General features: G+C 39.3%; 1 protein-coding gene across 10 annotated transcripts in view; it reads right to left on the bottom strand.

Annotated features, from left to right (window-relative positions):
• The window catches only part of fat1a (FAT atypical cadherin 1a), a 75180-nt gene that overhangs the window by 37822 nt on the left and 22519 nt on the right, over positions 1-14839 (bottom strand). For all 10 annotated transcript variants that reach the window (XR_015940140.1, XM_088640156.1, XM_088639469.1 and 7 more), the window contains exon 3: positions 10582-10896. Coding sequence is in view for 9 of the 10 variants with exons in the window: in XM_088640156.1 (XP_088496282.1) it covers positions 10582-10896 (315 nt within the window). In the remaining variant the exon portion in view is untranslated. The remainder of the gene's footprint in view (positions 1-10581; positions 10897-14839) is intronic.

The raw sequence follows: 14839 nt of genomic DNA, 5'->3' as shown, positions 1-14839 counted from the left end.
GCAATATGGTTTTCTAGATGAATTTTTTTTTAAGATTAACATTACACTTCAACCATCGCAGTACCGAGCAGCAGAGCCTTTTCTTTTTACGCAGGCTTCCTGATCATCCCTGCTCATTTGCCTGACCACCACTTACACTAAAAAATAAATTACTACATCAGAACTGATCGTGACGGTTTTAAGCCTTTTCCTTCTTTAAACTATCACTTCTAAAATCACAGATGATGGGATAAATATTAAAAAAACTGTTCAGTTAGGACACAGATTTAAATATTCCTAGAGGCAGTGGTATTTCACACCATTCATAATTGTTTCTTTTAAGATAGTTGTGAAAAAGGCATCAAATGGCCTTTTAAATTGCCTTTCCTTTGATCTTCTCCATGGATTTTCTACTCACTCAGCCAGTCTCTCATTATTAGATGCTAAATACCGCAGGAACTTGTTAACAGCACTCAAATGCAACAGAAAGATATTGCTCTCAGGTTTGCTCCAAGCTGAACAAATGTTAAGTAAGGAGGTGCTGTGATTTTAAGTAAAAGTCTGCAGCCTTCAAAGTTAAATAAAAACAATGCTGCAAAATGTGGCGCAGAGATCAGGGCTCTGGTACAAACACTGTACCATAAATGTGCACAAATATGAATCACTTTGGATAAATGTGTCTGCCAAATCAATAACGTCAACCATAACACTTCCAGCGAATGTAGTGCTTATAAACCAAGAAGACAAGTCAAACAAAAAGAGCTAAATGAGAGCAGTACCGATTTAAAACAGCACATGAAAAGTCAGTGAAGCGCCTTCAAAACTGTATGTTGGAGTTAAACATACTTAACCAAACTTGTTTAAGAATGTGCATTTATTCCTGAAAATGTTATTCATCTCTTTTTTTTAGAAGAGCAAGCTACACCATGTATACCGAGCATGTTGCTGCCACTTTAAATTTAAATTTAAAGTTATTATTTTCACTCCCAGTTTAATTGTAACCTTGCAAGAAGAGAATGCAGAATCGATGTGCCAGCCCTGACCGCATAAGAAATCTTTTACTACCACACTGCATCTGATTAGCATAAAAAAAGGATTTCCGAAACCCAAGCCGATGGGCACATATGCTAAGACAAGAATAGCAAGCCACAACTTACAACTTTGTAAAAATAGTACTGCGATTTATTCCGCTGAAAATAAATGGCTTATTTTTTTTCTGGAAGTTCCACATACGCTTTAAAAATACAACCCTAACTAAAATTCACATTTTCATTTGCAAAAGCTGGAATACCATCGTAGATAAAACATGTTGACGAGGCTAGCCAAATACAATTACTAAGCAGGTTACAAAAAGGTGCAATATCATTAGGATTAAATACAAAATTAATTTGAAGTTCCAACACGTGCATTACATTTTTAATTACCATTTTATTCTAAAAGGTGAACCGATTTTAAAAGATTGTCTCGTGCTTGACTCCAAAATATTTTAAAAGTACTGCTCTTTAAAGAACTCCAAAGCCCATTTTATTAAAACCTCCTTCAGCCACAAACAGATGCAGACATTTTTAAAAGAAAATGCACTTACATAATTTCTAAAAATCCTCCAACGTATGCAAATAATTAATTCTCTATATTAAAAACCTACTGTTAGATTTGCTTTAAATATTATACGCTGATAAAAGATAACACAGCATGATAGATTTTATTTGCTTTTACTGCTCGGGGCAAACAGTAAAACCATGTGTTAAAGTGTGCTGTCTTTATTGCATTCATTTCAAAACATTTTTCAACATCTAACAAGAGGCATGTAGTCACGGTAACAGGAGACAAAGAAAGCTTAATACCCAGTCCCCGGGGACTGCCCAGAAAACACACAAACTCACAGCACTCCCGAGTTTCACAGAACCAGCTGTTTGCAAAATACTAAGGATTACTGATCTCTGCAACTTTTGTTGGAACGGTCAAAAGTTAACGGCTCTGTGAGAGGTATACTGTAACTCTCAGCCCCTAAATTTTAACTGCCAGAACTGAAGACGGTTGCTTAAACTAGTCTTGGTGCCTTCGGCTAGAAATGTGCAAGGTTCCTTGTTTATCCTTTGATGTTAGGATCTCAGGATAATTAAACACTTTCAAGAACACACAGCATTTGTATATGCATTATATATATATACAGCATAATGATGCATTCAAGCATACTAACACAAAAGCACAGTGATTCTTGCAGGTTGCATCCACATACTCTCATCAAACCTGTTATATACTGTGTAGGCTGCCGCCCCCCACTCCCACGACATATTATCAGCTGTAAGTCAGCTTCATTATGGGCTAACAGAAAAAAGATGCAAATGCAGAATTATCCTGGCACTTAACTAACTGTTGCAAAGCTGTTGCCACCACACTTTCTTCTGGTTCAAGAATAAATGTGTGACATGTAACAGAGTAAGCACTTTCCAGCTCAGCTTTCACATTTATAAAGAAAGACCCAATGCATTCATTCAAAATTGTTAACAGAAAAGCACCGAGCTGATGATTGCAAAAGTTGCCTGTCTTAGCAAGTTATAGAATTAGTAAGGGTTAAGCTACTAGCCACTCCATGTGCAAATGTACAGGACCTGATAGATCTCAGTGTAGAACCCCCCCCCTTTCAATTAAATGCCTTAAACTTTTTGTACAGAATTTGCACAGAAGCGGCTGTTGTTTAAACTATACAAACTAGCACGGCACACTTCCAAAAATATTGACTCTCGTGGTAAATACGGCGTATTGACATCACCTATAAATATTCCAACTTGAACCCATTACTGACTCATCAGGTGGCTCTCCCAGTCTTTAAACCAAGATCAGTCTATTTTCTAAAATTACAGTTTTTTACAAAACCATTTTTCAATGTAGAATTATACAAACGACATACAGATGACATCAACTGCAAAGAATATATGGATATGCCAAAAATAGTCAAAGATGGTCAACATCTCATGAAGTACAAAAACTTACAGACATAAAAAAGAAACAGCACAGCTTACTGCAAACTGTTCTAATCCAAACATATTATTTTAGCAGGAAGGAATTCCACACATCAGACAGAACCCGGCATTCCATCCATCTTAAATATAGGGAATGGGTTCCTTTAGGCCACACTCTACAGCTTCCATGGAAATAAATTCAGACAGTTCATTTTACTCTCTTTGCTGCAAACTTTGCATTTCATTCCTCTTCCCAAAATGAAGCATTGCAGAATCATGGATACTCTCGAGCAGTTTTCAGTGCTTTCCACTGTTTACTGCCAAAAGAACAAAGGCATAAAGGAAACCGGAGCATTAATGAAAACCCATTAACCCCCAGCTGTGTGATTAACAGAGGAGAACAGACGGATATCCATATAAGAAAATTGGCAATCAATATTAAAAGCAAAATCTCAGTGTATTCATACAATAAAATGATTCTTTGTAGGTTTATGTTGGATAAAAATAAAACACAATATTGAACCAAGAAGAAAGCAATGGAAGAAAAAATAGGATTTGCAATTACTTCTGTAAGTAATGAAGTGAATCGAAAGAAAGTAAGAAAAAGATTGCATATTAAACACTGCAATTTTAAAGTGTTTAAATAAACTCTAAAAATAATGAAGCCGACATCTTAAAACGTGCTGCCAGACTGATCTTTTTAGAAAGATGATCATGCATACATGAAAGTCGTGGAGGTTTCTAAATTACAAAGCGGTTTAAACAGCACAATCACAAGCAATACACACACACACAGTATACAAAAGTACAATACATATACAGTATTACAAAAAAAGCATCACATAAATGCAGATTCACTTAAATAGAATTCTGGAAAATGTGGGCAGATTAATCAAATTGTGCAAAGAACTCAACACGCAGCTTCATTAAAATGTACATCTGCATCCCAGTGCTTAATAAGGGGTCAATTTAGAGGAAACCACTAAATCCTTCTGGATTTGGCCTCTTCTTCTCTTTTGCTACACTGAAACATTGCACAGTAGATTAAATAGTGCAATAATTCAAAACCACACTTAAGTCTGCATTCCTCAACTGAAATACTCAACTATAACCATATTATTAGAAAACTACTACAGTATATCTTTATGCACGTAATAGCAATTCTCTTGTTAAATGTAAAAAAAAAGGCAAGGTGTGATCTGACACTTGTGTTTTACAACAGATGTATTTAAATCCATTTAATCAGAAACAACAGAAGAGCAGCCTCACCCCATGAGTTTTCTTAACCTTCGTTTGGGATGGCTGTGGTTCACTGAAAACTGCAGGAAACTGCAGGAAGTTGTTGGAGGTAGTATCAATTTCCTATTTGGGTTTCCGAGCTCTCCGCGGGGTCTTTGAAAACATGCTGACATTGTTCTGAACACAGAAGGCGTTGCTGAAAACTGATATGAGGAAGCAGGATGAGGATGATTTGCTGTTAAACCCACTGGCTATGAGCATTTCACTGCTTTTCATGTTTCTCCAGGGATTAGTGATGCATATAAACCTGACAGAGAAATCCATACTCGCATGAATTGCTGAGATATTTCTTTACAATTTACTACAGTGACTAGGTCCCTGCTGCAAGCATATTACAGGTTCACACTTCATTTTCATAGCCATGAACCTGGGAGAGCTACTCTCTTCTTTCAATTTGGTCTTTACTTTTAAAATGCCCCACTTCTAGGGGAGACAAAATAGAGTCTGTTTTCATACACTGGTACATTAAAGTTTAATACCCGAGTCCAACTACAGAACATAAAACCAAATAGTCTTTTGCCAATTACAACACTGTACAGTAAGAGAACGCTGTGGCCACTTAACTCTGAGCTACACTCTCTACTGGGATGCACTTAAGCATCCAACAAAACCCCTTTTTACAGACTGCACACAACTCCGCCACAAGCGAAAAAACAACAACTAAAAGATCCCCATGTAATTGCAAAGGTCAATGTCCCCAGATTTTTAGACTTGTAGCATAATGGCAATATAGGAAGATAATGAGCCTCAAGCTGATGGCAAGATGTTTGAACTGTATCATTCTGGACAATTTAATTCTTATGCAGGAAGGAAATAACTTCAGGAAGTTATCCTGATTCACTTTTGGCTTAGTTTATCATATCTGCCTGGAGCTGAGAAATGACTCGGTCCATGCTAATACTGTGCTCTCAGCTGTCAATTTAACACAGTGAAGATCATGCATGCCTGCATTAGAGGCCTTCAAAAAGACAGAGGAATAACAGTTCATCAATGTTTCCTATAATCCCAAACATTACAATTAAGTAGGTTACCTGCTGTCCATAAAAATGACAAGACAGTTTTACATAGATATGTTTTATTCAAACCTGCCCTTTTGTCAGTTTAATCCTCTATGTACTGCTCCTTCTGTTTGTGCCTTTCAGCATCTGTGAGCTGCATACAAATGAACTTTCATCCCACTTAACAAAAAAGATATGCTATTGTTCAGACTCTTAGACAAAAAAAAAAGTCCTGAAAGTCCGCCACAGATTTTTCAAACACACCTTCAAGCAAGACTCAAAAATCGTCCTTGAGAGCTTGACACACTGCTGATCTCTGATCACCTCAAAGGGCTTTATTAAACAGATCCCAATCTTAATCGCCTGGTGTATGACACATTCAGATGCATGCTTCTGACATGCTGGCCACTGGCCACATGGCAGCACTGTGCTCCAAAGAGCTCCCCTTTGAAAATGCTAAGGTATGTGGCACAGAGCGTCGCCTATGCCTCACCACAGTCACCGAAGCGCAACATACGTGAGCAGCATCAATGGCATGCCCGACAGCAAAACCTCCTCCCGCCAAGCTGGATGGGCACTCCCGGCGCGGGGCTGCTCGGCCTTGACGCCAGGAGGCCCGACATGAATGGGACCGCGGCACACGCAGGCAGAGAGGTACCGACATCAAACGCGGTTTTTCAAACTGCCCCGAAAGGTGCCAAGATACTGATTCGGCCCATCCGCAAAAGTCTCCATCGTTTGGAGAACAAACGAGGGAAACGTGATCAGAACGGGAAAGTGGCAGCTGCAGTGTGGAACGCAAGGCTTCGGAGGCCTGGGAGCCGCTGAATGTGCCGAGCTAAACGGCTGGTTTTTTTCGCTCCTAGATTTACTGCAGGAATGTTCGGGAAATAAACTTTGCTGGCCCGACCCGTATTCTTTTCTTTAATCAATGAGAACAAAGGTAGTCGACACTTGATTTCAAAAAAGATTTTGATATTAAAGAAAGGCACTTTCTGAAGCTCAAGATTTTGGGGCTTAAAGATTGATCTTTTTTGTGAAGTGTGACGAGCTTGTTTGCAAAGCCCCTAGAAATATGTGAAGAGGACAAATGTGACTCCTGCAGGTCTCTGTTAATGCACACTGGTGCCGTATTCGGTCTTGGGTAATCCGAGAGAGTTTCTCTCGCAACAGAAAGATGGCGCACGCCAGTGTAAAAACTAAAGGAAAATTCTAAATCTGTACACGAGCAGATATCTAATGTGCTGCATCAGTTCTCTGCAGAGCCACAAGTCTGCAACCAAGAGTTGTTTAGTAAAGCCGCAACAACAAAAACACCCAGACTCTGCGGCTGCTGGCAAATCTAGGACACAAACAACATTCTTGTTTTTCTCAATAGTTTCATAAGGCAAAAAAAACAGTAAGAGGTACAGTTATGTCCTGAGCTTGAAATCATAAACTTTGAAATCTACCTTGTACCTCGCTTAGGGTTGAGGAAGTAACAGACAGCTTGCTGCCCAGCCATGTTGTATATCGATGAAAGCCGATACCCGTTTCATTCAATAACTGGATGTAATCCTTGGATCAATTAACTTCTAACTACCAAACGAGTTAGACGGTTCCTAAATGTTCCTAAAATTTTAAATGTAGTGGGTTTCAAATAAATTCAAACAAAAAACAGCCCTCTTTAGGGATTAATCAGAATTATTTTGATTTGCATTAGTGTTATGTAACGCTTTTTAATTACGATCAGGTGAAGCTTTTGTCACATTTTCTTTTAATCGATTCATCTTTCCACCTACACTATTAATAAATCAAATAACCTACCTGCGTATTATGCAGCTGGTAATGTCATATTTACTTATTATTTGGTCTTTGTTGAATTCTGCTCTTTGGCAGGCTGCATGTAGAATAAATTGCATTTTCCTTTTAAACACTGATAAAAAGACCTTCTACATTAATGTGCTAGAGTGTTCCCTAGCTCTGTGAATAGTAATGAATAGTAATTCTATGCAGCTTCTTTATAAACTGTACATTCTTTTTTTGTTGTTTTGCTTTCAGCTCTCGTCTCTTATATACAAGGACCAGATCCAAAGAACAAGAAGGCTAACACAGGAATGTGTGGCTCTCGACATCACTGCCCAAACCTTACTGTGCAGCAAACGAGCAAACAACAACACTCAACGAAACACAGCCCACTTATTCTGCTTGTGCCGGAAGCGATTCAGGTGACTGTAAACGTTAATACCGTACTGACATGAAACTAAAATATTTAGATCACAATTAATTTCAAGGTCAGTCTTGCAAAACCTTGCTGTGCAGTGTGCATTGAAACATCTGCCAAGTGGAATAGAAAAGAAAACTCCAGAAACCCGTGTGTAAACACCAGTTATTGACACAACTGCACAGTTGTGTAGCAGTGAGACTACATAAAGGTGAATGATAAAGAAATGAAGGCTTTCAGTTTTATCATTCACCTTTATGTAGTCTCGCTGCTAGTAACCTTAAAACTTTGATTCATTTTAAAGAGATTAAATTGTATTTCACAGCCCTTGCCAGTAGTGTGCTGCAACAGGTCACATACGACGACAGCCTCAGACAAGTGTGTGGCTGCCTTCTACTAGTGCAGACACAGAATTTCCCTTGTTTCTTCTGGTTCTCAACCTACAATGGCTAAACGTTCAATAAAAAAATACAATACAGCCGTGATAGGGCGGAGCGGTGGCTCAGGATCTGCGCCTGTGGCTGGAAGGTTGCTGGTTCAAATCCCACAGCCGGCAGAGGAATCCTACTCCTATGGGCCCCTGAGCAAGGCCCTTCACCCCCCCAACTGCTCCAGGGGCGCCGTACAAATGGCTGAGCCTGCGCTCTGACCCCAAGCTTCCCTCTCCCTGCCTGTGTGTCTCATGGAGAGCAAGCTGGGGTCTGAGAAATGCAAGAAATTGTACAGGGCCAATAAAGTGATATTATTATTATCACACGAGAGCTGCGTAATAACTATACACCGTGATATCTGAAGGCTCTACAGCACATTCATACATTGTTTTCTCCTTTCTGCTTCCAGGGTAGATTCATCTCTGCCCGCTCCTCTGATCCAGCGCCCCACTCGAACCCCTTCATCAAAGAGTCGACTCATTTTGTTCTGTGTAATTACCCCTAATGTTACCAATTCACCACATGAGAGACCTAACGGGGATTCTTCGATAACTCCTGAAACACGTTTCCGCAAGGAAGAAGAGTGGCTTCATTACCTCCCAGCACATACTACCTATCGCCAAAAACACTCTGGATCAATACTTCATTCTCCCTGTTTTGGTTAATGACGACGTTGTTAGTCAAGAATAATGAATCCCGGAAACAAATTGTATTTAACACCCCCACGTCTCAGTAGAATCGTTGTCCGTAATGCGTCTTTATTAGAGGAGAGCAGGAAGTGTTATTTCTTTGGGTGGGTCTATGACAGAGAGCTCCAAACCTGGTAAATTATCCTGGTAAATTCTCCAACAAGCTCTCAAACACACAAATGGGTTTTACTCATTCAACAGTGCCCTGAATTTAATGTACGCATTCAGTAAAGAACGAGAACATGAATGATAAGTGACAATAAGTGATAATCTGTCATATGAATATATTCTACTTTATGATTAGACCCAAATCTGTACAGAATGATGCTCCTTAAATTTCCTCTTTTGTAAGAAGTATATCTAAAATAAATATCTTTGTCAGTCTGTAGTACTGAAATATCACATTGAATTGTAGAAGACAAGCTGATTTCCTTTCTCAGGATTCTGGAGGTAGCAGAAGAATTTTAATTTATTTTTTAATTTCTCCTCTGGTCCATCTCCTTGTTCACAGTCCTTTGTACATTCTTCCAATGACCTTGCCAACAGAAAATATACTGAATTTTTTATTAGAATAAAAGGCTCCACTCAGGCTAAGCAGGCTTGTTCAGTGTGCAATATAATTTCAAAGTTGATCGCAGAAAACATTTTGAGCGGATTATACTGAAGTACAGTTTTTATCCTGAATTCAAAGGACAGCTTTAAATACTGATTTGTTCCATCTATAATCTCAATAAAACAAGAAAATACAAACTACTACAAATACGATTTTTTTCCTTCAGCACAACAACATTAATAAGGACTTTTGTGAGACTGGAGTTTAGTTATACTGCCTTAGAGTAATGTTCAATCTGTTTACATATTTTCACATACATAAGAATTACTTTATGCGTTCAAGAATAAAGTACTAGTCCTAATAGTTAATCAAGGACTATTAAACAGACTAATATTCTAAACTATAATTTTTAGTGTCTGTAAAACAATAAGGCGTACTGAAATTTCGAAGAAAATCATAATGGAGGATACTTTTTCTACATCAAAATAGGAAATGTTTGGGAACCACAAACTGCATTTTGCACCAGCCGGTAACTGTCTTGAAAAGTCTGCTCTAGGATTTCATTTTTTTTTAAAAATATCATTTACAGAATTAACTTTCCTGACTTTTAAAGATAACTAGGTATTTGAAAAAAGGGCCATGTTCACAAAACGTTTACACCGGGATTTTTTATCATACTTGTGGTAAAAATGACGTTAGGTATGTATGCTTCTAATTACATGGATAGTATGTTCCTACAATACTGCCAGACTGTTCTACTCTGAGTTACCTTTGAAAAAGAACTGGTAGAGTACACCTGTTTCATAATTTCCCCTGGACCTCCCAGAGCGACAAGCACATACAGACGCAAATGGAATGGATACTCGTTTTCTGGGGCAGGTCTCTTAACTAAATGGACACCTTTCCTTCTGCCTGTTTACAACATGCTTCCCTTTCAGGTGTATTTTTAAATCAAAGGTTTATTTTTATAGAATTCTGAAAGAGCATTTGCGAGCCCATCTGTTTTGTCATTTTCTCTCCCCACATTCTCAGCATTACAGTTGCACACTGCGGGGTTAACGTGCAAGAGATTTCAAAATTTAAATGATTATTTAATTAATTAAGCTATATTTTTCAGGATTATTTAACTGTTTAAAGTTAATGACATTTTTTTTATACACAAAGATGAAGAAATCTACATACTGGGGATGATATGTTATGACTTGTCCCATGTTAAAATTTGCGAGACGACGATTCAGAATTCATGCCTTCTAGGACTTTTTCTCTTCTCTCGCCCTGTATTTAAGAGATGGCAGGAGCATATGTTCCCTACCGAGGTGGCTGAAGCACGTATATACAGCACCTTGCCATGGGAATCATGTTCTTCACACTGTGAAGTCCAGAATGCCAGCAACTGGACTACAGCGTTAAAACGTCCAGCTGCACAGGACCCGCACGGCACCAACAACCCAAAAGAAAGCTCTTACCGGTCTTAGGGTTGATGGTGAAAAAGCCCTGAGGATTTCCGCTGGTAATCTTATAGGTCAGCTTGTCGCTGGAGTTGGAGTCGGGGTCAAAGGCTTCTATCTGGATGATGGAAACATCCTTCAAGGAGTTCTCCATGACTGAAGGGTAATATACCGGCTTCGCCGTCTGGGGTGCATTATCATTAACATCCTGCACCTCGATGTAGACCTCAATGAAGGAGGAGAGGGGCACAACCCCTTGATCGGTAGCGTAGACCGTCAACCAATAGCGCGAGGTGGTTTCATGGTCCAAAAGTTCTTCCGTTCTTATTATCCCTGCAGGGATAGGAAAAAAAAGAGAAGAAAATGTCACATTTCAGTTACAATACAGTGCGATGTGAAACAAATTCAATACACAGTGACATTGAAAAGGCATTTTCACAGAACATAGCAAAGAATTATTCATCACATCTTCAAACTGCTTTTTTCGTTCTGGGATAGATATGAACTACCTATAAAGCAGAGAAAAGGGGCAAAATTAAACTATTAAACTTAAGAAAGAGGCTTTTTGTCATGTACAGTATACAATGATAATGCATACAGATTAACATACAATAAGTACAGAGAGAGACAAACTGGGGTCAAGAACTATAGTGTTCATTCTTGTTCTGCAATCCCCAGAATCACTAATATCCTTTGATCTGTGAACAGATAATGGTCTCCTCGTTCTCATCATACTTCACAGTTTGATATTTGAAATGTCCTTCTTTTTCCGCTACAAGGAGACTATGAAATTGAGAAGGGTGTGTACTGCAAGAAATGTGTTTAGTTTACTCAAGCTCACAAAACGTAAATTTCAGGTAACACATAAACATCTGCAAGTGCAGTTTCCCAAAATGTACACTGCAGTTCAGCTATATAACTTAACACCATCTTGTAGGCAACACACAAACAGCTCTGAGCTGAACGGCTTCACTAGGACAAGGAGAACAACTCCGACATCAATATGCAGAATGTGTTAAAGAGGAGCAAGCTGGGTATTAAAACAGGGATATTTGCAGTCCAGTGATCAGCAAGAATAGACAATAATATTGTCTGTAATTCGTACATGGCGTTTCCAAAACCTTAGAAGCAAATGTATTAAGGAAAACTATATAACTTTCAAGCACCCTAAGCCGATTTAGCAGGTAATTCATACCAGCTCCTTAGATGCACAATTTTCCTAGAATAAGATGACACCAGCCACCACCAATTGTCTAGTATACTGTCATTTCCTTACACTCTGAAATAACGTACAATCCTGCCTTCTAAAAGAGGGCATCAGGCATCTCGCCTTCTAGTGGATCTGAGGATCGACTGAAGTGAAAAGTCTGTATCCCTTGCAATCCATACATGGAATGTTCACCCTTTTGAGAGGTACTACACTAACACGTCGATTTAAACTTCTGCTAAGTATCAAGAGAAAAGTACCACTGTCTGCTGCAACAAATTCCTTAAGTTACCAGGAAATCACTTTTTGCAGGTGGTGCCATGACATTTTATTGAATGGACTTGGCAGGGCTGAATGTGCCGATTAACATCTGTCATCAAGAGGGCTGATCAATGCAGGGTCTCCTGTGCAAGTCCCAGGCGTGCAGCTTGCATGACCACAGCAATACAACAATACTAAGGAAACAACACAAGTGCCCACACGTGCGATGCATTCTTGACGTCAAGCTGCACATGAGGTCTGGTGGGATTCTGTCCCATTCCTCTCTCCAAGCCTGGACAAACACAAGCCTATTCTCTGGTCCCCAAGTCTGAGATGCCAAACACAATCGCAGCTCACCCACAAATCTTCAATGGGGATTGTGTCTGTCCAAGAATCGGCATGAAGATGTGCACTGCCCTGTGGAAGGTGGTCACATCAGAATGAGCCCCCAGGAAGGGCAGCAATTTAAGTCCCAGGACTTGATCAGTGTGGCTCTGTGCAGGCAGGCTGCCACCCGTCACTGCAAGAGGAGATGTGGAGAGACTTGACACTCCTGTCCAGACTGCCACATCTGGCCCTCCTGGTCTATTATTCCCCAAACTAGCACACAGCACATAGAATGCTGGTTCCTTCTGGGGGTTTTCCTTAATGGGGTTTCAGATCTCTCATTAACGAAGTAATTTAGTGCTTATGTACCAGTCACTGGAGTTAATCAATCAGTTAATGAAAATAAACATTTGATCAGCAAACAAAAAACACGTTTTACTTTACTAAAAACCCACATGCAGGAACAGAGTGATAAGTTTCTTTTGATGCTCAGTATATGAAAAAAAAAATGTTTAGCTTAATAACACTTCAGGAAATCATGAACTATTCAGCACTTTGTTTACTGAAACTATTCATTTTAATCAATAAAAAAAAATCACAAAAAGTCGTTGTGAAACGAATCTGTGCAGAACTGAATGGCTGTTGGGCTCTGACGCGGGTGAGAGTCTTGCACGGTTTGTGTGTGCGACATGCTGTTGAGTCTTCTGAAGAAGGGCCAAAAGCTTTCTACTCTTCGGTGTGGAATTAACTTCTCTTTGTAGCCCCAATGCAGCTCTTAACTCAAACACCTTCACTCACGTACAACATTCTCCTCGGAAGTATGGATGTGAGTCTTACCACTTCACTATGGTAAAAGGGACTTCCCAAGTGATTCACTCAAAAAAGGAGTGGTCCCCTGCAGTATACCACTAAACAGGTCAAAGATCAAGACAGTGCACCACAATGCCACATCCTGTATCATACAGTAGAGATAAGACCTGCCCATGTACTGAAGAATTTCCAGTTGCTGTATCAGCATTAGTAATTTTTTACCTCTGTGACTCATATTGCTGGGCTGAACATAAATATTTAACTTTCGCTTCTAAGAAATTATGTCCAAGTCACCCCTCCTCCCTGTGGGTTTTCATCTAGGTTTTCCAATTTTGTCATTACATCTTTAGGATGTTAATATTTATCATCGTAGTGACAGTTACATGCAAACTGTATTTTAATTAAGTCTATATGGAATATGATGAAGGGGAAAAATATACAATATGAAATGGCCCAGATTATAAAAATTAACACAGTCTTCTGTAAAGACTCGGTTAGGTTTGTGCATTTGTACACCACACTTGAGTAATGAAACTTAGAATTCTGCCATTTAGTACAAACGGTTTACAATTGATCTTATATAAACCTCGGGTGACACTTACAGTAATACTAGAGGTTTTAAGTACATTTAACAAATTCCTCTTTTCAAAAAAATAATTCCTATGCAAAATGGTCAGAGATAGTATAATGAACACTGAAACCTACCTATTTCACCACTTGAACTGATATTCTTTTTGAAACAAATTGAAAACTTTGTTTTAGCTCCTCTTATAATCGTTTTAATAACGGGTGAATGAGTGAAGACTTAAGTCCACCGTCTATAGTGCTCTGCCAGAGTAGTCTTACAGAAAAGCGTGGTTTGTTAAAACGTGCAGCACTGCCAGGTGGTATTTTCTGAAAACTTTGCTTCCACCACTTTGAGTATTGGTGCTGATTTTCAAAGACTGCATGATCAAGCAAACCCATCAATGGTGAGAATCTCAGACGCCCCTGCAGGAAGCCAACAGGTGCAGGGCACAGTTGTTCCCTATGAAGAGGAGGGAAAGCGTTCGAAAGAAATCAGTGCGGTCAGTGAAGTGTTTCTGACACGGGATCCTTATACTAAAATGAGAACGGGTTGTTCCCTCAGTGTCCTCAGTGCAAGAAACGAGAGCCTTATTGGTGCGAAGAATGTTGTTGCTCTGAAACATACAGGGTGGAAAACATCAGTGAGTAAGAACAACACTGCAGTCCAGGGTAGCAAAAAATTAACAAGTGAACAATTAACAGCCAGGATAGTTTAGACAAACTATCCTCAGGCATGCCTAGGGTAATTAAAACAAATCTTCAGAGCAATCTGTCAAAGTCCACAAATGTATCCCATTTCATTTTAGATTCAATTACAAAGAGCAGAAAATGACCACCAGGTCTCCATCTTGTAAGATAAACCCTACATCCTCCTTAGCGGGAACACAATATTCTTCAGCGTGCTGACTTAAACATTGGAATATTTATTAGTTTACGGTCTCAAGGGTGAACAGCCCATCCCCTCCCATATTACAAACTAAACATCCTGGAGGTGATAGCTTCAAAGTCATTTATTGTTTGATTTGTTTCCTTCATCAAACATGTCTGCCCCCATTGCCACTCCTGGCAACAGAGACAGTGAAACATTTATCAAAGATAAGCTTC

Source organism: Lepisosteus platostomus, chromosome 1, assembly GCF_059453375.1.
Source record: "Lepisosteus platostomus isolate fLepPlt1 chromosome 1, fLepPlt1.hap1, whole genome shotgun sequence".
NCBI lineage: Eukaryota > Metazoa > Chordata > Actinopteri > Semionotiformes > Lepisosteidae > Lepisosteus > Lepisosteus platostomus.
The sequence above is the reverse complement of the archived record's forward strand: the minus strand, read 5'-3'. Positions and strand labels throughout refer to the sequence as shown.